General features: G+C 43.8%; 1 protein-coding gene across 3 annotated transcripts in view; it reads left to right on the top strand.

Annotated features, from left to right (window-relative positions):
- The window catches only part of EOGT (EGF domain specific O-linked N-acetylglucosamine transferase), a 728,283-nt gene that overhangs the window by 625,661 nt on the left and 77,412 nt on the right, over positions 1 to 25,210 (top strand). For 2 of the 3 annotated variants that reach the window (XM_069643797.1, XM_069643799.1), the window contains one exon: positions 22,704 to 22,823. The exons of the other annotated variant lie outside the window; for it this stretch is intronic. In XM_069643797.1, the coding sequence (XP_069499898.1) occupies positions 22,704 to 22,823 (120 nt within the window). The remainder of the gene's footprint in view (positions 1 to 22,703; positions 22,824 to 25,210) is intronic. 3 annotated transcript variants of the gene reach the window in all.

Here is a 25,210-nt window from a genome sequence, read left to right as displayed (position 1 = left end):
CTTTCACAGAACAAGGGGATGGTGTGGCATCACAACCCGGGCTCCCTCAACCTAGCAGCGTGGCTCCTGACCACTCTAAATTTGGAACCCTAAAGATTCCTCAGTAATGTTGCTGCATTTGGCTGCAGCGAGGGTGCCATCTACCAACGCGTCATATGCCCGTAAGTGGAAAAGGTTCTGTATCTGGTGTTCTCAGCATCCGGGCTTGCAGCCATTGCGGGTTTCCCCTCCACAACTACTTCCTTACCTTCTGCTGCTGGCGACGGAGGGTCTGGCATTGTCGTCTATCAAGATCCGCTTGGCAGCCATCTCAAGGTTCACGCGGCAGCGCAACTCTATGCCTCTGTTCAGTGACGGATTGATTAAACATTTCCTCAAGGGCCTTTTCAGGACTTTTCTCCCTGAAGAAAATGTTTTCTCCGGTCCAGAGTCTCAACGTGGTGCTCGCGGTCCTCATGAAACCACTGTTTGACTCTGTCAACGGCTGGCATAAAACTTTTCACATGGAAGGTCATTTTTCTGGTGGCTATTACATCTTCCAGGCGGGTTTCGGAACTACAGGCTCTGGTCATTGACCCTCCATACCTGTGTTTCATGAAGGACAAGGTTCTTCTTTCTACGAATCCCCACTTTATTCCTAAGATTCCGTCAGACTTTCACAAGAAAGCTAAGATAGCCTTACCAACTGTTTTTCCTAAGGCTTCTACTCCAGCAGAGAAAGCATTGCATTCTTTGGGTGTCAAGAGGGCTTTGAAGTTCTATCTGGACCGGACTAAGTCGTTCAGGGCATCTAACCAACTCTTTGTGGCTTTCGGCCCCTCCAACAAGGGGAAGCTGATTTCGAAGCAAGGCATTTCACAATGGGTGTTGTCTACGATATAATTATGCCACGAAAAAGCCAACATCCCTTTGCAGTCGACTCCCAGGGCTCACTCTATGAGGTCCACAGCGTCTTCGGCGGCTCTTTCCACAGGCATATCGCTCAGTGACATTTGCCAGATACTACTGCCTGAATCAACAACATGCTGAGGACGTGCAAGTTGGGCAGATGCAGCTTCCGGGGTTTGAGTTCTGCTCATGTTTTCATTCTTGGTTAACTGAAAGTAATATCTTTCTTTTGTTGTTTATATCTCCTCTCGTATACATCCTGTTTGCCTGTTATGCATCGCCAGGTCCTCTTACTGCTATGTAATCTATTCACAGCATGTGAATCCATGATAGATCCAATGCTAGAGAAGGGAGTAGTTTCTTACCTGTAACTCCATTTCTACAGCGTTGGTATCTTTCATGGATCCACATGCGCCCTCCGGCCTCCCCTCTTAAGGAAAACATCCTCTTAAGGTATCCTCCTTGTTTGGAGAGGTTAAAATCTGAAGTGAAGCCTCAGGGGCGGGGCTATATACTGGACGTCACATTGGTGCTGCCTAAAGCACCCAAGGTGTCGAAGTTTTTCCATAGGAAAACCACTATATTATAGTTAGAGGTTTCCCAGCCTGACAGAAAATATTCACAGCATGTGAATCCATAAAAGATACCAACGCTGGAGAAATGGAGTTACAGGTAAGAAACTACTCCCATCTATATTAATCCTATACATGTCAAAATATATTACAAAACACAGCTCACTTTTTCCACCTAATTACATCATTCATAAAACATTGGGTGAAACAGAACTCTCAAATCATGTTATTTAAGTACTGACATTAATAGTACATGTCATTTTACATTCCTGTTTAGTTTTAGAAGTGTAAGTGTACACGCACCAGAATGCAGTGCAGCTTGTTTCCACATTTACTTAAATGTTAAAGTGCCATTAACTCTTGAATTCCTGTATTGGGACATGCATAGATGTGGGCTCCTCCATATCACCGCAAATTCCACCTTAATCTTTAAAACAGTGGAGTACTACTGCCTTAAAACGGTGAACTCAGTATATTCATATAAAAAACTGAATTCATAGTTTTACCATAAACAGCAACATGTAACGCTATATATACCTTTTTTCTTGAATGAGCAAGAGAGAGGGGGGAAAAAACAAATGCTGTACGGAGCCTGGATAGATCTGTCCAAAGCTTTTGATCAGGTGGAACGAACCCTACTGTGGGATAAACTCCGGAACTGGGGAATTCCAGAATCTCTTCTGTCAATTTTGGTGGAACTTCATAAAAACACCAACCTAAGAATACGGCTCGACGCAATGGGGCACCTGTCCAGACTAGTGGAAGTTAACAGAGGTGTACGACAAGGGTGTCTGGGGGCACCTCTGTTTTTCAACTTGTTTCTGGCAGACATGGGCCATTTTCTAGAAACAGCTGCTCTGATAAGCCCAATACTAAACGGGAGGAAAATCTGCTGGTTGGCATACGCGGATGACATAGTTCTCCTCGACAGAACACCAATTGGGTTACAACACCTTTTGGACAAACTGAACGAATACGTAGGATTAAACAAGTTAACAGTAAACCCATCTAAATCAAACATCTTGATTTTTAAACATCCATTGTCAAAAGTAAAAAGCATAAATTGGTCCTTGGGAGGAGAACGGATCAAAACAGTAGAAACCATAAAATATCTGGGTTATAACATCTATGCACATCCAGCGACATATAAAGTAGAAAATGAAGTGGCAGTTAAAATAACACAATTTACATCACAGATGATCAAGCTAAATTATAAACTCTGCAAGTTCTCTATTTTGCCTCTGGTAAAGTTTTACTTCGCCAATGTGGTTCCAGTCGTGCTATACGGTCTAGAAGCAAAACCGGATCTCTGGTCCATAAACTGGGACAACCATGAAGGCCGCCTCTGGAAAAGAGTTTTGGGTCTTCCAAATTGCGCCACTCTAAAAAGCCTAAGATTTGAACTAGGCCTAAAATCTTTAAATTGTATGGCTGATTGGAAGCTCATTTCATTGTATAGGGAAATAACACTTAGCAAGGATTCGACGTTGTATGGCGACCTCAAGCATGAAGCATCATTGAAAAAATCCGATATCCTCATCTCGTTGGAACGGAAAACCTTGGAAACACTAAAAAAACTGGATCTGAACGAAGAGACCTTGGCTCTAAACCCTCATAAAGTTAAATGTAGACTAGAAGAACGGGACTGGATTGAAACAGTGGAGAAAATACGAGAGGACCCAACCCAAAATATATTTTTGAAGGGAGAAAAGAAACTTGGATCACTCTCATGTTACCTACTGAAATCTCCAAACAGAAAACTGCGCTCAGACTTCCTCAGAATGAGACTGAATCTCGTCCACTGTGGGGCGGTTCTGGCAAGACGTAACCAAGGGCACAAGGCAATAAAATTATGCTTAATTTGCGTAAACCCTGCCAAACAAACGCTAAAACATATCCTAATGGATTGCGAAGGCACCTGGCTTCAGCGATTAAGATTCTTCAGAGATCTGGTACGGAGGGAGGAAGACATAGTCACAGACTTCCTCTGGGACAGAATAATCTCAGGGAAAAATGCTGCACTTACGTTTGCAGCAATCCAGGTGCTAATAAAAAGTGGGTTGACAATCTAACACAACGATCCAGAGGATAGAGGTACCTAAGTAGGTAATTTATAGGACCAGAAAAAACTTGGCAGGGTTGGTGGATAGTAAGAAACCTTAACACAAACTTTTATCTCTTTTTTACCTAACGTAAATGTTTTATATTACCTTCCTCTTTTGTAAAGGCTTAAGCCAAAACAAATAAAAAAAAAAAAAAAAAATATATACCTTTTTTCTTGCAAGCTTGGACTCACATGGAGTGTCTTTCTTTCTACACACACACCTAGCAAAAAAGATTACAGCTGTAGCTTTATGCTCCCCATTCCCATTGAAAGCCTATAATTACCAGCATGCAAAGTAATGCTAACCGAAAGAAATCTAAATCGTAGTGAGACTGAAGCCATCAGAGCCCTAGCTTTTTTTCACATGCCAGGCAGATGTATGCATCCCTTCCCTTTCTAATCAGCTATCGTTTGCACCTCTTGGTGACAATGGCCACAACACACATTTCCCATTTACTTTTGTTATAGACAGTTAACCCCTTGTTTGTACATAGCCCCAAGCCCGTCAAGCCAGATGCAGCCCCTCCTCTCACGGTGCACACAGCCTTTGACTGTTTGCTTTGCATGAAGGGAGCAAGGAAAGAGGCCCAGGGGCTTCAGACACAAACATAAACACACAGTTCTCATTTTGTCTGATTCGAGGAGCTACTGGGGAAACCTCTATTGGAGACCCAGGCTCTAAAGAATGCTAGGTATTCTAAATACACTCATATTTCTTGTCAATAAAGGTCTCTCAAAACCCTTAACTTCACAAAATCATTTCAATATCAAATATGACATCACATTTTCATATGAATAAAAAAAAAATTCTATCTTCCACACTGACACCACCATTTACAAAATCAGAAGACTGTTCTAAGATTTACGGTGTCCCACTTGAATGTGATGCAGAGGCTTCTTTAACGTGTGTGCAGCTTTCTCTGAACATGTGTAGGCAATGTTCAGCGTGTGCGTGTGTGTGTGTGTGTGTGTATACAGCTTTCAATGAGAATGTGTGTGTGCAGCTTTCAATCTATTTCTCTTCCTTTGCCTTCAGAGCTACAGATTTTTCGCTGGAGAAGGTACATCACACATAGGTCTGCTGCACATTTCAGGATAAGGGATTGCATAGGTGTGCTGAGCACTGAATATGATTTTCTGTAAACAGAATAAAATCGCTGAGCTACTTTCTGTTGTATTAATAGCTAAACTCCAACTGGCGAGAATTTTAAATGATATCCCGTCAGGCGATATTTCATGACTACATTTAGGCCTACGCCATTCTCTATGCCGATAGGAACGCAAGGATTCCCTTTTTAAATGTTACTTAATTTTACAAAAACAAATCTGCATTTAAATTTCACAAAATGTCAGTTAAACACTTAGTTTTGTTGAACATGAAATCTCACTTTGTACTGAAGTTTAATAGATTCTACAGGAAATTTTATGTAACACTGTACCCTGTGTCCCTATAAAATGAACATTCCCTTTTGCTCCCAGCCCATTCTATTCACAGGATTTGCAATGGAAAGCAATATAGGACTATCTTTAGCTATTTTGGGATTTTCATACTAACATTTTAATTGTGGCTTCTTATTTTGGAGAATCAGGTTGGTCCTTCTCAGTCTGAGTTACTCCATCAGCAAGGTCCCTTTTAGCTGCTGTATAGGTTCCTAGTTTGGACTGGCCATTCCCTTTCAAATTGGAATTGTCTCTGCAGACTGTATGGAAAACAATCACTCCAGTTGATGTCTGTTCTTCTCCTTTCAATCATCCTGAAATCTCATTCTCCTCCTCCAGTCTGGTTGTGTGCTACATATTTTATGATATAAAACTCCTCCCCTAATCTTGTGACTGCCAAGATCCACCCTTAGTCTTATGACTAAAAAGCGCGGCGGAAACTCACTCTTAATTTTTTGGAAAGGCATTTCGTCTTGTAATGTAACTTTTTATATAAATGTTCTAGCTTAAGTTAAAAAAGTATCAATAACATCTACATACCAGGAAGAATGATTCATGACGCTACATGCCTCTGTGATTTGTATATTTACAGAAATAATCGTTTTTAATTTTTTAGTACTTACTATCATTACAAACTAGGTGGTTTTTGGATCTGCTAAATAGCAATTTTTTATCTACAATGTACAACTTATTTCAAGTAACTAGGGTCTTGCAACGGATTATATTTTTTAATCTGAATACTACACGTGGAACATTTTGTCTTGAGCAATAGTGTATGTAATAAATCCGGAGCTTCAGTTAAGCACTGGACATTAGGACTAGATTAATGTGAGTCAGATCTTGAGCTTGTAGATTTCTTCGATCAAGGCTATCTTGAGGTGGACCTGCGTGCCATCTGCATATTGGGAGATGTGGATGTTGAGTGGAGCCAGGAGAGTTCAGAGCAGCTCCATGTAAAGGTTGAAGAACCCAGGGGAAAGAATGGATCCTTGCGGACAGGTGATGGGTAGAGATGATGATCTGGAGGAATCGGGATGAATTGGTGGCAGTTAGCAATGTAGGTTTTAAACCAGCTGAGGATGATCTTGCTGATCCCGAATGTGACAATGTAGAATGTCAGTGAGTTTCTGATGATCTACTGTGTTGAATTGAATGATTCTGAGATGTCGAGGAGAACCAGAAGAAATGTTAAAGGCATAGTCGATCATCTTGATGGTAGCGGTTTCCATGCTGCAACTTGGTCTGAAGCCTGATTGATGGGACTGAAGAAGGTTGTTTGCTTTGATATGGTAGGGATGTATGGCTACTCTTTCCTCAAGTATCTTACCTAGGAGTTTAAGATGGGTGATGGGGCAGTAGTTGCTGATGTCATCGGTGTCCAGTATTGGTTTCATGAGAAGTGGGAAAATGTGTCTGGTCTTGAGGGTCGTGGGGAAGGTTCCCTGAGTGAGGAAGCTTCAGATGATTGGCAGGTAAGGGAGGAGTGCTTCAGTCAGAAGTGTCTTCAGCATGTAGGCAGGAAAGGTGTCGTCCTCATACAATGTGGCTTCAAGGCTTCAAGGTATTTTTGGCCGGCAGTGAGGCCTTGAGTGTTGTGAAAGTTGCCCAGGTAGTTATGATTTTGCAGGATAGAATGGGTAGTGTGCTGTCAGTTGTTGTGTTGGTGTCAATGGGTTGGCAGATCATGCTGATCTTGTTGATGAAGAAAGTTGAGGGCATGGATTTTATGATGGAGTGCGGCATGGGTGGGTCAATCGGAGGGTTGATGCAATGCTTGATTGCTTTGAAGAGGGCTCTGCATTCATTGATGGCCTTGGCGATGGTGTTTTGGTAGTACTTGGCTTTGGCAGTGCTAATCAGTCGCCTGCATGTAGCACAGTGTTCCTTGAGCAGGGTGGGGGTTAGGTGCGCTGCATGATTTTCGCCAAGTTCTTTCTTGTATTCTGATGGTTCTTTTGTTGAAGTTCAGTAACTGCTGGGGTTAAGGGTGTCTTGGGTGGAGGTGGATGTCATTCAGGTTTTGGCAATGAAGATGGTGTCAAAGTCATGTGTGGTGATGAGGCATGTCAATGTCTGCTGTGTGTGATTGATTGCTGAGCCGACGTTTTAGTGTAGTGGTGGATGATGGAGTGCTGGTGTTGTCTATGGTGGTGTGGGTGAGGTTGCTGCGATGTAGTGTCCATGATGTTTCTGGCGAGCGGCATGGTTGGCAATGAGTGTTGAGAGTGAGGATGGCCTGTTGGGAGAAAGGGTTCAAATACATATTCAGTGGGACTTAACTGATGTTAGAGGAGCAGGGGTTATTTTCCTCTCCACTTACAGTTCAAACAGGTTTAAACAGTGTAGTGTAGTGTTCAACAGTGTAGGTTTGCCTTATGTTCTAGCACTAGAAAAGTCAGACCTCAAGTGCTTTACCACCTTAGTGCACTTGTCAGTCATTTATAGGTACAGGAGTAAGGACTGCTTAAGTAGCCTGATAACACAAATCTTTGTAAGGATTTTTAAGGATGTTCTACCTGGTGAGAATGTCAGTTTGTACGGGACAGGCTAATATTCGACTGCAAAATCTGGTGGGTGGTTCCTTGGAGCTCATGAGGAACCTCAACTTCTGATGTGTAACTTTAAGGTGCCATTACCTATGACCCTAAAATCGGGAAGTAGGGTCAGTAAGTCATGAGCAATCTCAGTTGCAGAAGCTTAACCAGATTTTTGAAATAAACAACTTACTCCTTAACTTACATACATTAACTATGGTGCTTGTTAACATTAATGATGCTGCTTGTTAATGCATTAAGTAGACCTTTTTTTTTATTGTTAAACATCGAATTTGGTTCACACGAGAAGCAAAAAAAATATTACAGTAGAAAAACTGATCCCGCTCATTCTTCCTACACTAAGCCAACTCCAAGACTCTAATCCCTATGACCTCGTAGAAGGCTATAACAACACCATGCGCATAGCCTTAGACGCCATTGCACCATTGAAACTTAGAAAATCCAAACCAAAAAAGCACCTCGACCAATGGTTCTCCAGCCATCGTAAAACCCTTAGATTGGAAAAGAGTAAACTGGAACAAGTCTGGAGACAATCTCCGACTGACCACAACAAACTATTGCTTAACAAAATAACGGCCAACTATAAAAAAGAAATCATAGCGGCCAAACAAGAATCCTATAACCAGAGAATCTCCCAATCCAACTCCAGCTCCAGAGAATTATTTACTATCCTGAAAGAATTGGAAACCCCGGTAACAATCCCAGATACTTGCGTTCAAAACAAACAATGGTGCACCAGTGTCCAAAATGCACTAAACAACAAAGTCACTGGCCTTCAAACAAAAATTAAAAATAAGAAAGACTCCCTCACCAATCTTACCAACCCCATCAACGCCCACTCGAGCCCTCCACCCTCACACCACACACCTAACACTGCTCGCTTCAGCTTTTCCAAAGTCTCTTCTCTCGAAGTAGAAAAAATAATTCTTGGCCTTAAACCCTCCAACTGCAAAGGTGACCTCTGCCCCCCACAAATCATTAAAGACGCGGCACAAGACCTCTCGCCATTCATCACCAGACTCATCAATGCCTCTTTCTCCTCAGGAACAGTCCCCAGTAACCTTAAAGAGTCCTGGGTCCTCCCTCTCCTCAAAAAACCCTCCCTTGACCCGTCCATCCCAACCAACTACAGACCGATTACCACCGTCCCATTCCTGCTCAAGATACTAGACAAGACAGCATACCAACAAATCCAAAAGTATCTTGAAACAAACCACCTTCTAGGAATAAGACAATCCGGCTTCAGACCCCAACATGGAACTGAAACAGCCTTGATAGATCTGAAAGCCCAAATAGACGTCCTTAGAGATAACGGGAAAACTGCATTACTACTCCTGCTAGACCTCTCTGCGGCGTTTGACCTAGTTGACCATAAAATCCTATGTAATCATTTAGACTCAGCTGCCCACTTCTCACAAGAAGCCATCAGTTGGATTGAGTCATTCCTCAACAACAGATCCATGCGAGTCTTCTCCTCCTCTGCCGCCGCCGAACCCATCCCCATTACATGTGGAGTCCCACAGGGCTCGTGCGTCTCCCCCACTCTGTACAACGTGTTCACAAAGCCCCTGTTTGATGATCTAGATGGCCTGGGTATCACCTACACTAACTACGCCGATGATACACAAATCCTCATCCCGTTGACGGGAGATTACAACCAGGATTTGGCCTTGGTGAACAGGATGTATCTCATCATCCAGGCATGGATGGCTTCGCACAGTCTATGCCTGAATGATGACAAAACTGAACTCATCATCCTTGGTTCCACGTCCAACCTAACCAAACTCGACCACAATTATGCCAACTTCATCATAGATGGGAACCTAATCAAGGTTTCGAAAGAAGTAAAAACCCTAGGAATGTACCTTGACTCCTCCCTAACCTTCCACAAACAGGTTAGCTCGATGGCATCCTCTACGGCCTACACATGTAAGCTCATAAGAGCAGCCAAACCCTTCCTCTCCACTCACAGCTGCACTACACTAGCCAGAGCATTGGTATTATCCAAACTGGACTATTGTAACGCCCTCTACATAGGAGCCACCAAGCAAATCACCAACAAAATTCAGACACTTCAAAACAACGCCCTTAGGGCAGCACTCAATATTCCCAGGAGGGAACACATTTCCAATATCAGGAAATCCCATAACTGGCTCAGCACAACAGACAAAATCCTGCTTAAAGTAGCATCGCTCACCCACAAATGCCTGAATAATGCTGCCCCACGCTATCTGGCAGACAGAATATGCAAACACACCCCCATCAGACCCACCAGAACCTCCAATGCTAATCTGCTCACCGTCCCCAGGTTTAAACACACCAAAATGGGTGGCAACAGCTTCCAGGTGAAAGCACCTCAACACTGGAACTCCCTACCACCATCGATCAGAACTCACCAACCTTACTCACTTTTTAGACGCAACTACATCCATTGGTTAAAGAACACGAACCACTAACACCTCTAACACCACACGGCTGCTCTCCGCGTTGCATGCTTTAAGTGAATCTGTAAATTTGTAATACTAAACTTGTATATATTTGTAATTCTTTAAATACATTTACTGCATTCTCTCCTGCCAAACTGTACACATGTTCCTTCATCGTCACACTGTAATTATGTAATGTAAAGTACAATTATGTAATGTAAAGTATAAGCAACCTGTAACCAAGCTTTGAATCACCTTGCTGCTCATGCGTCCTCATACCCTCGGGTCTGGTGCGCAATACAAATGAATAAACTAAACTAAACTAAAAGATATGTTTTAATGGTTTTCAATATAATTTCTCCACGTGGCTGCTTACATCAATTGTTAATGTTTTGGGCTAGGCACTTTTTCAAGATTTGAATTTGTGTACTAAAGGAAAAGTTATGCGTTTAATACATTGTATCGGCATTTATCAAACCAAAGTCGTAACAGTTTCAGTTAATCAAAAGATAAATTCTCAGAGAAATGTCACTGTCTTTTTCATAAATATACTGTGACGTCTAAAGTTACACTGTGCATAATTACATTTCTGCATGCCATTGTTTACTTTTATTTAATTAACATGGTAGTCCTCTACGACTAATGAGAGTGAGAAATCCGCCAAAATACATAACAAACTCCCAATGAGAGTCAGTAACGGACACACCCCAGTAGGGAATGAGACTAGGACCAAGTGCGGGTGAAGTTAAGAGGTAAAGTTTATCTAGATAAGATAGGGCATGCAGAGAACTCTGCTTACTCCGAGAGCATTCTGCCAAACAAAACACTGGCATTACATTAAAAAGGGTTACAGCGTCATCGGTGACGAAAACATATACAGTACAAAGGTTACATTATGATTGGTGGAGACGCAGATCCAGTATATCTCTGTAGGGGCCGCTTCCATGCGATTGGATGGCTGCTTGGCGGGAAGGCGGACATCACGTACATCAGCTGGGATGGTCAGTGCGAGGTGAAGTAGTGTGGTTCTGGATAAGATGATTGATACTAGCTCACTAATCTAAACACTACTTCACAGTGTGCCATGTATAACAATCATTTGCATTCTGACATTTGGGGAGGAGACCATATATTTCACATGTTGCATTTTTATAGGTTTGTCCTGAATCACTGGTCAGGTGAAAGGTATGGGGGTCATCTCTGTCGGGGGGTATGGGGGTGAGCGCTTCTCTTTTGCACAGGGTAGGTGAGGGGTTCTGGCTACGACTCGGACCGTATCCATATATATGTATAGTACATGGGTGTAGGGATGTTCAATCTACAACATGATTGTTCTATTTACATCGGCTCCGTGGGCCACACATTTTACATCTTGACATATAATTCTTCTAACATCTTACATGTGCACATGTTATATGAAGGCAGTTGATCTACATCGTGAAACAAGAATACGTGGGCCCGAATATCTTATCTACTACAGTCGGTTAGCTAACACATTGGTCAAACATTCTTTTAGATCTCGTGAAAGCAGCTTTATCACACCTTAATACAGGGGAGAATATATGGTCACAAGCGGGATTAGTACCAGCGGTGAATCTAGGTGGCACACAGTTGTGGGGCATGCATCTGCTACATCAATAAAGGTGTGAGGTTAGGGGTTGTGTGGGTCATATGTCTTATGGGTAGTGTCTGTGAATACAGAGGCAGGTTTGTGGAGATTAATGTTTTTTCCAGGCCCAGGCTCCGGCCCGATCATTCAAAAGGCAGTGATGTAAGGAGGAGGGCGAGAGATACAGTGTTTAGTTTGTGGCCTTTCATGCCCAGTCTTCCGTGAGAACAGGACAGTCACAGGGACAACAGAGGGAGGTGGATGGAGGGGGTTGCGTCCATGCCCAGCTGCTGGCTGGGCACGGACGCTGATGGGGAGAAGCACCAGCCTGCAGCTTGGTGTTTTCCAAAGACCTATTTACCCAAAGGCTACAAAATGGAATCGTGGTTGGGCCTACTCGTATAAGTTGCTTATGCATGGGTCGCCCCAGGGCGGCCCATCACCCTGGCTAGGGGCACATGGTTGGCCTCGGTGTGAGTATGGTATGTATATGTGGACTGGAATATAGGGGAGGGAGGTCGAGAAAAGACCCCGCCTTCCTTACACTAGTCTTTGTAACTTTGTGTCAATCTTTGCTCTTTGTCTACAAATCAAATGTTCCACGCACATCTGGCATCCATCTTCCAATGGTTCTTTCCATAGTATGACTTATTTACTGTTGTTCAAGGAGCACACTCTTCAACTCCATTCTAGATTAGTCTTTTTTAATTTGTCAATTCTAACATGTTAATGTATACATACGTGACACCCTTTGTCAGCTCATAGAACCTCTCATGTTTTAAAACCACAGATGGCCATCTATCGGGTGATCAGAAAATGTGCTCCCTATTGGTACAAAGGTTCTGCTTAATAAAGTCACAGAGCTGTTAAAGTACATATACATAAGTTTATTCACTGTAACATTTAATATTGATTGAACAAAGGTTAAAAGCCATATCAACACATCCCCGGCTATGCAGACCTCCTGTCGTTTATTGTCTCGGGAGTCAAGGATGGTACCACCATAGTAAGCGCGCCGCCCCGTCTCGGTTATCAGTGTGGGATGGGTCCTGTGCACCGTAGACATCTGTTACACCACACGTAGGCTGTAGTTCCCGGTCTTATGATTCCTTTCACGGAGGCTTTGCGGGCTTCTGTCGAAAAGGGCAAGGACACTTCCCTCCTTGTTATCCTTTCTGGTCTCGCCGCCATTCTTCTCCATTTGAGCTGCCGTCCTGGAATAGCCACCTCCTTGTGCATTTGTCCTTGCTCGAAGTATGCTCACGTGCTCTGCCTTTTATCCCTTTGGGGAAGGGAAAGGGCGGTCAAGTGTGTGTGGTTATTCTCAATTGCCTGACTGTGGGACCCTTGTGTTGGGATAAGTCAGGTAAATGGCTCTGGTGTTAGTTTGTTGTCTTCCAAGATGTAAGAAATTGTTTGTGGCGGAAAAAGGGCGGGTAGGATGGGGAAAAGGTATTAGAAGGTATTATAAGGAAGGGGGTACAACGTCTCAACCGTCGGTGTCCCACTTCCACTCCCTGAAGAGCCCCCTATCCAGGTGATCCTCCCCCACTGCTACAATGTGTGTGTATGTGTCGGAAAAGCCAGCAAATGATTATTGTGATCACATCAGGACGCCCCGTACGAGTCGCTGCAGTGAAAACAAAACAAACAAAAGAATAATGTACTTTGGAGTGTGCTGGTGATGTGGAGGGCCTAGATGCCTCAGTACACAATCAAATGAAATGAAAATGAGGAAATGCATGCAGTGTTTTTCACTAAATCAGGCAATTGTCAAAAGAAGCAAACGTGGACAGTGTAAAAGAATGTCTTGACAGAATGTCATACAATAGAAAAATCAGGCTGGTCCTAAAAGTATGGACACATTACAACGATAGTAAAGGTATCTAGAGGATAAATCATGGAGCGAGGGTTGTTATTGTACATTCTCATTAAAGCCTACAATATAGCTTCTTGTGAGGAAAATAGTAATTTTCTCAAAGTTACAAAGGATTTGTTATGCTCTGGCTTTGTCCTGATGCACGATTGTTTTATTTTTTTAGTTTGGGAACGGTCCATCTGATGTCATCTCTGTGTTTTGTGCTGTTAACATGGTGAACCAAAGGTGCTGTGATGAGAGTTGCGTATGCAACTGCGATATTCAGATATGCGTGCTTGCTTTCCTAGTGGTTTTGCCAATATAATAGGTTGTATGTAAAGATTATTGCATACATCACTAGGGCGGTGTTGCAATTAGTGAAAGTAATCCACAGGTGTTTTAAGCAGATGATACAGATTGGTTCGCTCCCAAAAATTGCGCACACAACCAAAAATTAAGTTGCTTAATTGCAGATTATTTAATGTAAATCAAACAACAGCCGACACGTGTTTCGAGCAGAGCTCTTCTTCCAAGGCTGAGAAAATTACTCAAATTATGTACAGTTTTAACAACCAATAAACAGCAGTTAAGCATCATGCAGATCCAAAAGACATACAGTAAGCATGTGGGTGGCAAGGGAAAAGCAAAATAGGCGTCACAATGTTAACCAACAGTTTGCACCAGTTAATATGCATTGCAAGGTATAATTATATGACATGGCAAAATTAAAATTAGACATGGAAGGATATATAGATCGTAGATCATTGAGGTGGGGCGAGCCGTCAAGTCAATGTCATATATAGAGGAAAAAAGGAAAAGATGTATACAATGGCTTATTGTTGGGGAAGATTGGTGTATAATGACTCGATGTCCATAGTCATAAGCGTGATATTTCCTGTATCTATTTGGATTTTTCAATCCAATTGATCATTTGTGTGGTATCTTTCATGAATAACTTCATTTTAAGGATGCAGCGTCTTAGGAAAAAATCTGCATATTTGTATAATGACTCAAGGGCCGACCCTATGCCAGAGACAATCGGTCACCCTGTTTGAGTTGCCACATTTGCATGTATTTTTGCCAAGGTGTAGAAGTTGGATTCTCGTGGGGCCCACTGGAAGGAGGAATTACTTCTCTTCTTGCTATTCGGCCCTACTTGGTATGCCCACTTAATCTTGTCCTTCATGATACCAAGTAGGTCCTGTGTGGTCTCCGAGGATAAAGGCACATAGCTAGTAGGACCTATAAGTAGTCTCTGACATTCAGTGATGTATTTATTATGATCCTTAATAATGATTGCACTCCCTTTATCTGCCTTCTATTTATTATGTCCTCATAGTTGCACAATTAAGTTCCTCCCTTCATGGGCATGTCATATTATAAGATGTCCTGCTGTCCAACTTTTCTACATTTTCACCGGATTTTCAAAGACCACTGACTGCAGGGATCTAGTTGGGGCTCAAATGTGAAACGTAGTCTTACTATGTGACATTGTCACTTCCATTAAAAGAATTATTCTCTAAAGGTAGTTGTAGTCTAGTCTTCCTCATAAACCCATGGAACTCATTTCTAAAGTTGAAAGGGCTATGTGTATTAGTAGGGATGAATCCAAGTCCTTTATCTAGGACAGTCCTTTCTGTCATGTCCAAGGTATGGTCCAAAATGTTGATTCCGCTCCATAGGGGTTATGTTTCCCTTGTCTCCCGATTCCTGGTTAGTGCCCCGCCTTAGTCTAAAAAACATTGACAACAAGATTGTCTGTTCCCTCTTTGGTATTTGATTTAATATTTATAGAGTGCATATAAAGGCAACTCGGTGCTATAATCAGTAAAGCAGAAGAGCCAACCGCCTCTAATAAAAAGAGAAAGGTCTTTACAGCTTGCCGAAAAGCAAGGTGATTCTCACTTGCCCGCAGCTCACGAGTAATCAAAATCCAGAGTCTGTGGGCCGCGACAGAAAATGCACGACCACCAAGACCGGAAAGCCGGATCCTGGCAACTGCGATAACTGCATAGTCTTGGGAACGACTAGGGACATATGGCTGAACTTATGTTACAAGTGCCCGGCCCCCTAACCATAAAACGTCCTATGAACTAAATAAAGGGATTTAAACTGCACTCATTTTACAATGGGGAGCCAGTGCAGCTGGCGATGCACAGGAGACTGAGGAAAAAGGGACCAGAGATACCACAAGTGCTGCAGAGTACTGGAGCACCATATAGTCGTCCGATAAGATATAAAGGTTGAGCCAAATAAAGTGAGTTACAGTAGTCTGCTCCACTCAGAATGAGGGAAGCGACCACCGGAGCATGACGATGACAGGGAATAAAAGGAAGGACTTTCTGTAGAATTTTTAGTTTGAAATGCCCAGCCTGGTAGACAGCTGATACCTATGCTTCCAAAGAAAGTGAAGCAGATAGTTTGACACCAAGTTCCCTCACCACTAAAACAGGAGGGGGGAGAGAGCCAAGAGAGACAGGCCAGAAATCGGAAGTCCACAGAGCGGCAGCTGAAGGGGACCCATCACCAAGACTTCCATCTTGTCCCCATTCAGCCTAAGCCAATTATCACTCATCCACCTTCCCACCGCCTCCAAGCATCCCTGCAGCTGCGACGCAGCCTCCAGTTGGTGTAGGTCAATTTGAGCAATAATCTGCGTATCATCCACATATGTGTAGCACTGGAGGCCGTGGGTATGGATGAGTTTGGCCAAAGGCTGAATGTACACGTTAAAAAGTGTAGGGGGACAGGGCAAAGCCCTGAGGAACACTGCAGGAAAGAGTCCAGTAAGAAACTATTCCAACCAGGCCAACACCTGGCCGGACACTCCGGCCTCTGTCAATCGAGCAATTAGGATGGAGTGATCGACAGTGTCGAAAGCAGTCATAAAATCTAAAAGTATCCGTGCACCCACCACATCCTGATCAGAGATAATCAACAATGGAAACTAAAACGCTTTGCGTAACCCGGCCAGGATGGAAGCCTGACTGGAAAGCATCAAAGAACCCAGAGCTCTCGAGAAAAGAGCCAAGAAGGCACAAAACGAGTAAATGAGTACTTTCATATTGAAAGGCAGTAAAGACATTGGGCTAAAATTAGAAAACAGAGAAGAATCCAGTGAGGGTTTTTTAAGAAGAGACATCACCAAAGCGTGTTTTAGGTGAGCAGGAATAATTAAGAGCTGCAGGAGTAGTTAACCGCCTGCGTAACCCACACTGCAATCAGAGTGCAGTCAGAGGGATAATGTTTTTCATAGTTTTCAAAGAGATAGGATCAAGGGGGAAACATAAAAACACAAATGAGCAAGTACATGTGAGTCCAACTGGAGCTTTAACACTCTCACTCCTGAATTTCAATAAAATCAAATTTGATTCAATCGAATAGTACTGCAATTCTTATTTAATATGTATGCAGCCGGTGTTATAATACACACGAGTATTGAAACATAGGATATTCAACATGATACATAAAAACATATATGGTGTAGTACATGAATAACAGTGTCCAAATTCGCAATATTTGGAATTTAAAAATTATGCAGTTACATTCTCTATGTGTCCTAGTGGGGATAACATGGGAGGTGAATGGTGTGATTGCCAGGTCAAATGCACATATATGTGATATACTAAAAGTTCAAAGACAACAAAAAACAGGCCAACACAACAGTGTTTCGGCTGTTGAGCTAAACCTGAGAAGCTGTGGTTTAGTAGGCATTCATCAGGACGGATCAATTCTTATGCGTGAAGAATCCTATGTAATCGTAATCTTGAGGCACGTTGGCACAAGTCATCTGTGTGTCTATGTACACCGTCTGCATGGAGGTTATACCAGTCGCTGGCCTGTGTGTAGAATAGGTCCACAGGAGGGGGGCGCCTTATTGCGTCAGGATGTAGACAGTAAATGTGATTCCAGAAGACCACAGAAGCGGTCTATCAATTGTGTAGATCCGCTGGTCAGTAGGGTGGAGACTCCCGTCTTCCGTGTGGCTAGATGGGTGCCCATCTGCCCCCATCTGCCACTAGGGAATGGGCCTTAGTAAAAAGAAATAAGGGAAAGAAATGGATTGTGTTGGGGGGGGGTTCCCTGCCCCCTCCACTAGACCAACAGGGAATTGTTTTTATGGAAAGGGGGTGTCCCTCCCCCCCACCCAAAATGGACTACCGGCCATGGTATGCACCCCTCCCTGGGGGCAGTTATCTGCTCCTAGGAAGGGGCATCTGACCCTAGGGAGGGCTGACTGATATGGCCCCCCTTTCATTTGGTGTGGGGCGGGAGAGGGTCACACCCCTTTACATTGGAAAATTCCCCGGAGGTTTAGGGTGCCCCTCAGCCTACCCTAAAGTGTAGTTTACCATTTTCATTTTTTTCTTTGTTTACTAAACTTCCCTTGGCGCAGATGGGCACATTGGTGTGCCAATCTGTGCCCGGGGTGCCCAAACCTTACTGCCCCCACCCACTGGGGGGCCTGTCCACATTTCTTGGTGGCCCTCTCCACCCCACCCCAAATGGAGGGGGGGTGTACCTCACGCAGCCGTTCGTAGGAGGCCCAGGGAGGCCTGCATGAGGTGCCCCCCCCCCCACCCATTTGGGGCGAGGGGGAGAGGGCCACCACAAAATGTCGGACAGGCCCCCCAATGGGTGGGACAGTAGGTTTAGGGCACCCTGGGGGCTGAATGGCACACTATTGTGCCCAACTGCGCCAAGGGGAGTTGGGTAAACAAATCAAAAAAGTGAAAATGGTAGACAGCATTTTAGGGGGGAGCTGTGGGGCACCCCAAAGCTCCAGGAAATGTTGTAATGGGAAGGGGTGGTGGCCCTCTGCCCCCACCCAAAATGGAGTGGGGGCCATGTCGTGCAGCCCTCCCTGGGGGCAGATTTGGGCCATATCTGTATGGTGTGCGCTTCTGAAAAAATCCTGAAATTCAGCTGTCGGAAAAGACTTGGGGTTAGCCGCGTTGCAGGCTTTCCCCTTGGCGCCCAGGTAGGTGCACCCACACATGTGAGGTACCGGTTTTTCGTTGGGATACCTGTGGGAACGCGGGAAGGTAGGCCATATGTTCCTGGCGGTGTGTTTCGATGGGTGAGCCGAGTGAAATGTGCGGAAATTGGGGTTTTTTGGACACATTTTGGACTTTGCTGGGTTTTCTGGGTAATAAATTCTGGCCCGATTTGCGCAGGTCAGACCTCTGCGGATTCCGACTGGCATCCTCTTTTCAAAATGCATGGGGTTCCCTGCTTTCCTTGGTGGCTTGGACACCCTAGTCCCATATCTGTGTGGTGTGCGCTTCTGCAAAAATCCTGAAATTCAGCTGGCGGAAAAAACTTTGGGTTAGTCGCGTTTTCGGCTTTCACCTTGGCGCCCAGGTAGGTGCCCCCACACATCTGAGGTACCGTTTTGATCGGGACACCTGTGGGAACGTGGGAAGGTATGACATTTGTTGTGTTTGAGGGGCTTTCATAACGTTTCGACCCATTTGCTGGTGCCCTTTGTCACACAACCCTTTAATTTCCCAAATGTGCCCTACATTTAGTCACTGCTTTAAGCACCATACACTTTTGTAACCTGCACAAGTCACCTACCCTTGAAAAGGTCTGCCTGTGCTCTTTCAAAAAATGTTTGCTTGCCGTTCCTCACCACATTGGTTTTCCTGATTTACACATGCTAAGTACGTCTGTTCAGGCTGTAAGCATAAAACTCCTGTGTACCATGGCTCAGTTTTTGGCTTGTGGTATTGCTTGTTTTGTGAAATACTATAAAAAATGTGTGATTTCCTAACTGCAAGAGTCGGGGGAATGTAGCGGAGCATTCTTTTTCTCAAAATTCATAGAAGCCATTGCCGTACCAAGCCAACCATGTCCACCACATACCTTTCAGTCATTTTCCCGTTTTTTCCCCAAACTATGGAATTTTCCCCTACCTAGTTGCTGCCTGACCTGCGCAAATCACCCCTTCCTAAACTTGGAATTTTGTCTACTTTTCAGAAATGCATGCCTTTCTGTCCTCCAATTCGGCTTTCCTACCCTTTGTTTCCATTCCGTCCACGCATGTCCAATTGGCAAAAATGTCCATAATCGCCTACCACTCACAAAACGCTTGATAACCACATCAAAATAATTTATTTTCGTTTCTACTCAACCTGTTCTTGAAAGCCAGGAAATTGGGGAATTTAGCACAGCAAACCATTTGTTCCTAGCTCTTACAAGGAAAAAACCACAGGCTTCTATGTACATAATTTTATTGCCATTTGTTGAAAGAACCCAAAATGTTCCCCCTTTTTGGTTATTTTCTCTCACCCCCCTACAGCAACCTAGGATTCCTGGGTGGCGTTATACTTTAAGGAATTTCATAAGTATTAGTCACTAGACTTGATTGACAATGAAAGGCAATTCATTTAAGCCGTTATTATTTCTAGACTTTATTTTGTTGTACCTTTGGGCGTCAGAGAGGTCTTTAGCTTTACAAGTCTCCAGACATTTAGAAGGATTTTTATTTCTCCCAAGGCCTAAGAGTTTGATTGTTTTCACCCCTATTTATAGGTGTATCTTGTGGAGCAGCAAGATGGTTATTGCAGCACGCCATTGTATACTTTGGCATTGCAGAGCCCTCTTCCCTAAAGGAGGATAAATACTGCTCATCCCACAGATTCCTCTCATTCCCCTGAGGTGATCCTCCTGCAGAACACCACCCCCAAGGTCTGGATCCGAAAGCGTCTGCCTTTCCCTGGCCACCCAGGAGGAGACTCTAGGCAGGGAATTAGTGAGGAGTCCGTAGGATTCATCACACTGAGATCAGAAAATTGGGATGGGTAATAAATGATATTGTATTTCCTTCACAAGGCAATGTGAGAGGGATATGTCTGTTCCACCGCCCCCGTCTACATATAATTCTATGACTCCCCACCCCCGAGAGAACCAGCTTGGCTTCCTTTAACTTTAAGAGCGCATAAATCACCACAATGCCAACCTGGCTGACAAATTCACAGACTCGAGAGACTAATGCAAAACTGAAAGCCATGAGGTTTCAATACCTTAAATCACAAAAAGTAAAATACTAGTTCTCCATTCTCCATATACCCACTAAGACTGTGGCACAGCTTCTCCTAACCCACATCAGATGAGCTACCAGTCTTTACAGCACTTTCTAAAAGAAATTAAACATCATCACTTCCAAGACCTTCTCATGCAACGTGATCATCCTTCAACATTCGCCTGCCGGTATATTACCACTGCATGTGCAAACCCCCACTTCAGCCTTCCATGCCGACTCCCCAACCCGCACATATGATTATTTCACCTTATCACTTCTGGCCTTGTGTACATCGCTCTGTTGCTATCCTGCTAAGTTCCCATCTAATGAGCCCTGACATGGTTGCAGTACATTCACCCAAGGGCAAAGTGGCCACAGCAACATTCATAGATAACACAGCATTGCATAAAAGGCGCACGGTTGCAACCTGGTCTGTGTAAAACCCTATGAAAAATCATGTGAATCTGTTGTATTTAATTCTAGAGCAAAATAAGTTGTCAAGGCGGTTATCACAGATTTCTATCTGCTAAGGGGAATCTCCCAAATGTTTTACATTTTAGGCGTAAATGGATTCTGCCATGAAACATGGAAACCAGATCTGGTAACTAGTCTCACTTTTAGACAGCGCTCTGTGTTTTAAAAACTGCCGTTGGGGAGGTTTGTACCCAGATCGGCCTGCCGGCCATTTGGTGTATAATTGAACTTGCCAACATCCATGTATCGCGCCCCCCTGTATAGTTCTGGACATCCGTAATTTGCATGCCAGCAGCATGTTGGCAGTAATTGGGCTTCACTTTTAGAAAGTGCCCTAGCCGATTTGTTCACTACGAATTGTGTACACGATTATGATGACCAAATCTGCTACAAAAAGGGTAGCAGTGTAGAAATTGGAAGAGACATTAGAACTACTTTGGAAAGGTTCCCTGCAAATTATTCTTTACTGGCATTTCTAGAACCAAAGTTATTTTAAATTTCACATTGGCTTTTTTCTGGAATAAAAATAGCAATCTATTCCAAAGTAAATAAGAGTTTTTTTCAATTGTTTACTGTTTATCCCCAAAGCCTGGCGGCCATTAGATTAATAAATGCATGTAAATCTCTTTTTGGTTTGGTATAGTGGCCTTTAAGAAGATAGTTATTGACAAAACAGATTTGATGTATTTTATTCAACCATCTTTTCAGTGACACTTGCAAACTGTCAGATGTGTGTATTGATGGCTGTGGCTGGTGTCGACCCACCATAAAAAGTAGGGCTAGATAATGCCCTTTGTTCTCTGCTGGGCCACCTTCCCAAGAGAACAGGGGACTAGGTGGGAGTCACTGCTTCAAAGGGAACTCTGCACGCACAAGAGGAAGGTCACACCATGAGGATAATTACTTCAGTATGTTTGATTTAATGCATAGAGGAAGATCAGGAGAAGGAGGGTTTCTCAGTAGAGAAATTACAAGCAGGAGTGGTGTTCCACCATCTTGAGAATTCGTAGGTCACCCCTACATCCTGTACCCTCTCCCCACTTCCTGCAGACAAAGCACTCTGGGTCTGACATCAGCAGGAAAAGACTTATGTCATAGCAGCCCTGATTGGCACCTTGCAGAAGGATTGAAGTGGGCCAATCCGCTCTGGCAAAATTGCTATGTAAGGCAGAGGTCTGCAACATTTGGCTATCCACTTGTTGTGGACTTCAACTCCCCTCAACCCTATCCATCTTTGGAAAAAGGGGCATACCATTACTGTTCTGCCCAATTCTCCTTTATGATTCAAATCACTGCTGGTTTATTAGTAGTGTTGGCTAAGTAGTATTTTAGAAAAAACTACTCATCTGTGCACTCCTACAGAGCAGTCGTTATTTTGTGTCAACTGTTATCCAGCGTTGATATCATCCACAGTATCATCCACAGTTTACCATGTGAAATCCTTGTAACAAAGGTAAGCCAAAATAACTTTAGTGCAGAATAGCCTGTGCCTGAGAAGCAAAAGTCATGAACAGGTTAAAGGGCTACAAAAGTGAGGATGGTAAAAATGAGATGGTTAAATTCACTCTGGATCTATGAAATGATAGCCACACCGGAGGACCACAATTTACAAGCAAGTGACATTTGTTTCCTACATTTCTTATTTTAATTTGTCGACTGTATTCTTGCTTTAATCTCTTAATCAACTACTAAACTCAAAGGGTGTATTAACACATAATGCATTCATTTTTTCCGCATGTATGGTTTACAGGCAGCTTGGATTCATAGACCAGCTGAGGGTGACACATAACTCTGATATATTCATTGGAATGCATGGAGCTGGACTCACCCACTTACTGTTTCTACCAGACTGGGCTGTTGTTTTTGAGCTGTAAGTCCTACAGTATTTATTCTGCATGATCTTTTCCTGCTCTGATAGTTATAAAATATAGTTGAAGGTAATGGCGAATAATCAACACATTTACTCTTTACTTTAATCTGTTTGGATTTCTGTTCTAATTAATTTCATTCATGTCATTTATGGTTATAGAGTCATGAGTCACAATGTCACCCATGGTCACTATTTTGATATGTTACTACAGCATTATAGTGGATTCAATAAAATAAAAGTGAGAATGGCTTACTTTCCATTATGATTTGATCAACATCTTTACAATCATAACACTTATGCTTTTTGGAAATGTTTCACAATTGTTGACATGTTTTTTTCAATGCTGTTTTTCCCCGATTTGAACTTCTATTATGTGATATGTTGTGATGCTGAGTGGGATGCATATCTGTTCAGCTTTGTTTATAAAGAAAGTTCTTCTCATTTTGATTCACATCAGTATGGTGGGAAAAGGGAGAGCACTAGTTATGTTACTTAGGATTGCTTAGCTGCCTGTGGAGCAACAGATTGCCAGTCTTCGTAGGGACTGTAATGTTTGTAATTGGTACTGTCACAGATGGTCTCAAGAACACACCAACACACAGAGCTAGTTCAAGGGTACTTATGTTCAATTCAGCAATGGGCCTAATGGTTGTTGCTCTCTCTAACCTAGGAAGTGGCAGTTCCACCTTAACCTGGGCGTCTCTCGAAACCGGACTGGTGCTAGAAATCTGTAATCCTACTATTTAAGAAATTATCTTTTTGTGAGATAATTTCCCTGCAGAAATTATTTAAGAAATTGTGCTTTTCAGGCATGCCTGTATTCTCCATCAGTGTTTCTCCAATTACCTGATATTCCTTTCCCTGGAACTCTCTGCTACACACCTGCTTCTTCTCTTCTTACTCCTACTCTCATCCCTCCTACTCCACCCACCATATCTTCTTTCTCTCGCCCCCCCCCCCCACTTCCTCTGTCTCTCTGGTGGTCCTTTTGCCTCTCGTTCCTTGCTACTTCCCTCCACTGTTCGATCCTACCTACTACCACTACTCTTTTATTTATCTTTTTATTGAGCATTTGCATGGCACCTATACAGCATAAAGTGTTTCTAGGTGCCACAAGACAAAAACAGAGGGGGGGGGAGACAGAGGAGAAACAACAATAACGGTCCTACTAAGCCATGTGACATTCGGATTGTGCAAGTGCAGTATCAAGAAGTGCAGGGGGAGGAGGAGAGGGAGGGAGAAGTGCTGGAGGGAGGGAGGGAGCGCAAGGGGGTGGGCAAGTGCTAACGGGTGTGGAGGAGGACAGTGTCAGGGAGAGCAAGGGGTTCGGGATGAAGGTGAGGCGGGGGAGGAGCAGCCTAGGAAGGCTAGTCAGGGAAGGGTGCCCAAGGGCAAGTGCTGGAAGGAAGGGATGAGAGGGGAAGAATGGATGAAGGAGGGCCTGACCCCGGAGAGACGCAAAAGGGACACAGGCATCCAGTCATAGCAACAGGAGGAGACTAGCAGGGGACAGGGAGAAGGAAGGAGAAAAGAAAGGTCTTGAGAAGCTTCCGGAATTTTAGGAGGTCCGGCTAAAGTCAGAGAGGGGCAGGGAGGCCATTGCAGAGGGAGTCTCCTGGCGAAGATTGAGATCTACCCCCCACTCTCTGCTTGGTGAAATGTCTGATCTGCAGAGAGTTGGAGCTAGAGGACCAAATTACCCTAGCCAAGAGGTATTTAGAGGGAGAGAGTTGAATGTAGCGAGGTCCCCGGCCCCGGAAAGCCTTGTGAATGATGCATAGTGTCTTGAATTTGATCCTTGCAACCACCGGGACCCAGTGGAGAGATTTTAGGGCTGGAGAGATGCAGTGCCTGGGCTTTAGGCCAAGGATAAGTCTTGCAGTCGTATTCCAGATTAGTTGAAGAGGGCGGAGTGAGGAGATAGAGACAGGTTAAGGAAGAGGCTGTTGCAGTAATCAAGCCTTGAGAGAACCAGAGCTCTGAAGACGTTGAGTTTCTGGGGGAAGGTGAGGAAAGGGAGAATGCCTATGAGGAGGGGAAGCCACAAGTGGGCCTTCTTGGCAAGGTCAGCGATATGAGGTTAGAAGGGGAGAGAGGGGTCGAAGATGACACCCAAGTTTTTAGCCTCAAGTGAGGGTGAGGGGAAGGGGGCCCAAGTGGGCAGCCAGAGTTGAGGAGGGAGGGAAGGGGGAAGTAGGAGTCCCAATGAGAAGGATCTCAGTCTTACTTGCGTTAAGGCCGAGATCATTAGAAGCACACCATGCCTGAATAGCAGTCAGACATTGGGGAATGAGAGAGGAAGGAGAGGAGGAAGGGGAGGAAAGCTTAAGGGAGAGCTGTGTGTCATCAGCATAGCACTGGAAATGAGAAAAGTTGGAGATCAAGTG

This window comes from Ambystoma mexicanum, chromosome 2p (assembly GCF_040938575.1).
Source record: "Ambystoma mexicanum isolate Mex_15411 chromosome 2p, UKY_AmexF1_1, whole genome shotgun sequence".
NCBI classification, from domain to species: Eukaryota; Metazoa; Chordata; class Amphibia; order Caudata; family Ambystomatidae; genus Ambystoma; species Ambystoma mexicanum.
Note: the sequence above shows the minus strand (reverse complement) of the source record. Positions and strands in the feature narration are given on the sequence as shown.